Below are 767 nucleotides of genomic sequence, written 5' to 3' on the forward strand. Positions count from 1 at the left end.
AGAGCATGTCCCCGCAAACTTTTTGTTTCTACTGGTTGTTGTGAAATACTTTTCTAAACTCTTGACTTGAATTGCAGTCATTTATTTTGCGACTCTATTTTAATTTGCCATTTAAGCTATCGCGAACGTTATTTGAATGACAATTTCCACTTTACTTTCGTCTTTCGCAGGAAATACGACATAAAATTCGAGGGTCATGTTTTGGATCGCCTTCTGAACGCCGTGGCCAAAATAATTACAGTGGTTTTCAAAAATCTCGTGTTACCGTTTATTGAGAGGCAAGCCGAAAAGATCTTTAGCGCAAAACTTGACGAGTGGAACTCAATGATTCCACAGCCAAATCGCACGGAAATTATAAATAGATGGCTCGACATTGTTAAAACGTAACTGCATTAATTCTTGTCGTTGAATTTCTATCGAATATTCTTTACTTTGTACCCTAAAAAAACTCAATTATGCTTAAGTCACATCAACTTTTAAACTAAATATTACATCACCGACCGAGTCGCAAGCATTTCATTGGCCAAAATAATTAAATTGCTTCGTAAAATTCGATTTGAAGATGTTTTTTTCTTAATCAACCGAAACTAATTGATGTCAAGTATCCTCGCAAGTGCGCAAATTATTTTTACGCGATAAGAAAAGACATTAGTTCTTCTTATCGTCCAACAATGCTACAACACTTGGACGGCAAGAGAATCGCAAGTCATTAGATATAGATAAACTACCTAATCCTAGAGGTATCTCTAGGAATAATGTAATCGTCG

At 35.7% G+C, this 767-nt stretch overlaps 1 protein-coding gene across 1 annotated transcript in view; it reads left to right on the plus strand.

Moving 5' to 3' along the window:
- Window positions 1-561, plus strand: part of LOC105562897 — a 3374-nt gene extending 2813 nt beyond the window's left edge. Inside the window, exon 5 of the mRNA XM_012014058.1 lies at window positions 171-561. Within this exon, the coding sequence (XP_011869448.1) occupies window positions 171-387 (217 nt within the window). The 3' untranslated portion in view covers window positions 388-561. The remainder of the gene's footprint in view (window positions 1-170) is intronic.
- Window positions 562-767: the final 206 nt, after the last annotated feature.

Source organism: Vollenhovia emeryi, unplaced genomic scaffold (genome assembly GCF_000949405.1).
Source record: "Vollenhovia emeryi isolate VEMERY1.0 unplaced genomic scaffold, V.emery_V1.0 DF939182.1, whole genome shotgun sequence".
Taxonomy (NCBI): domain Eukaryota; kingdom Metazoa; phylum Arthropoda; class Insecta; order Hymenoptera; family Formicidae; genus Vollenhovia; species Vollenhovia emeryi.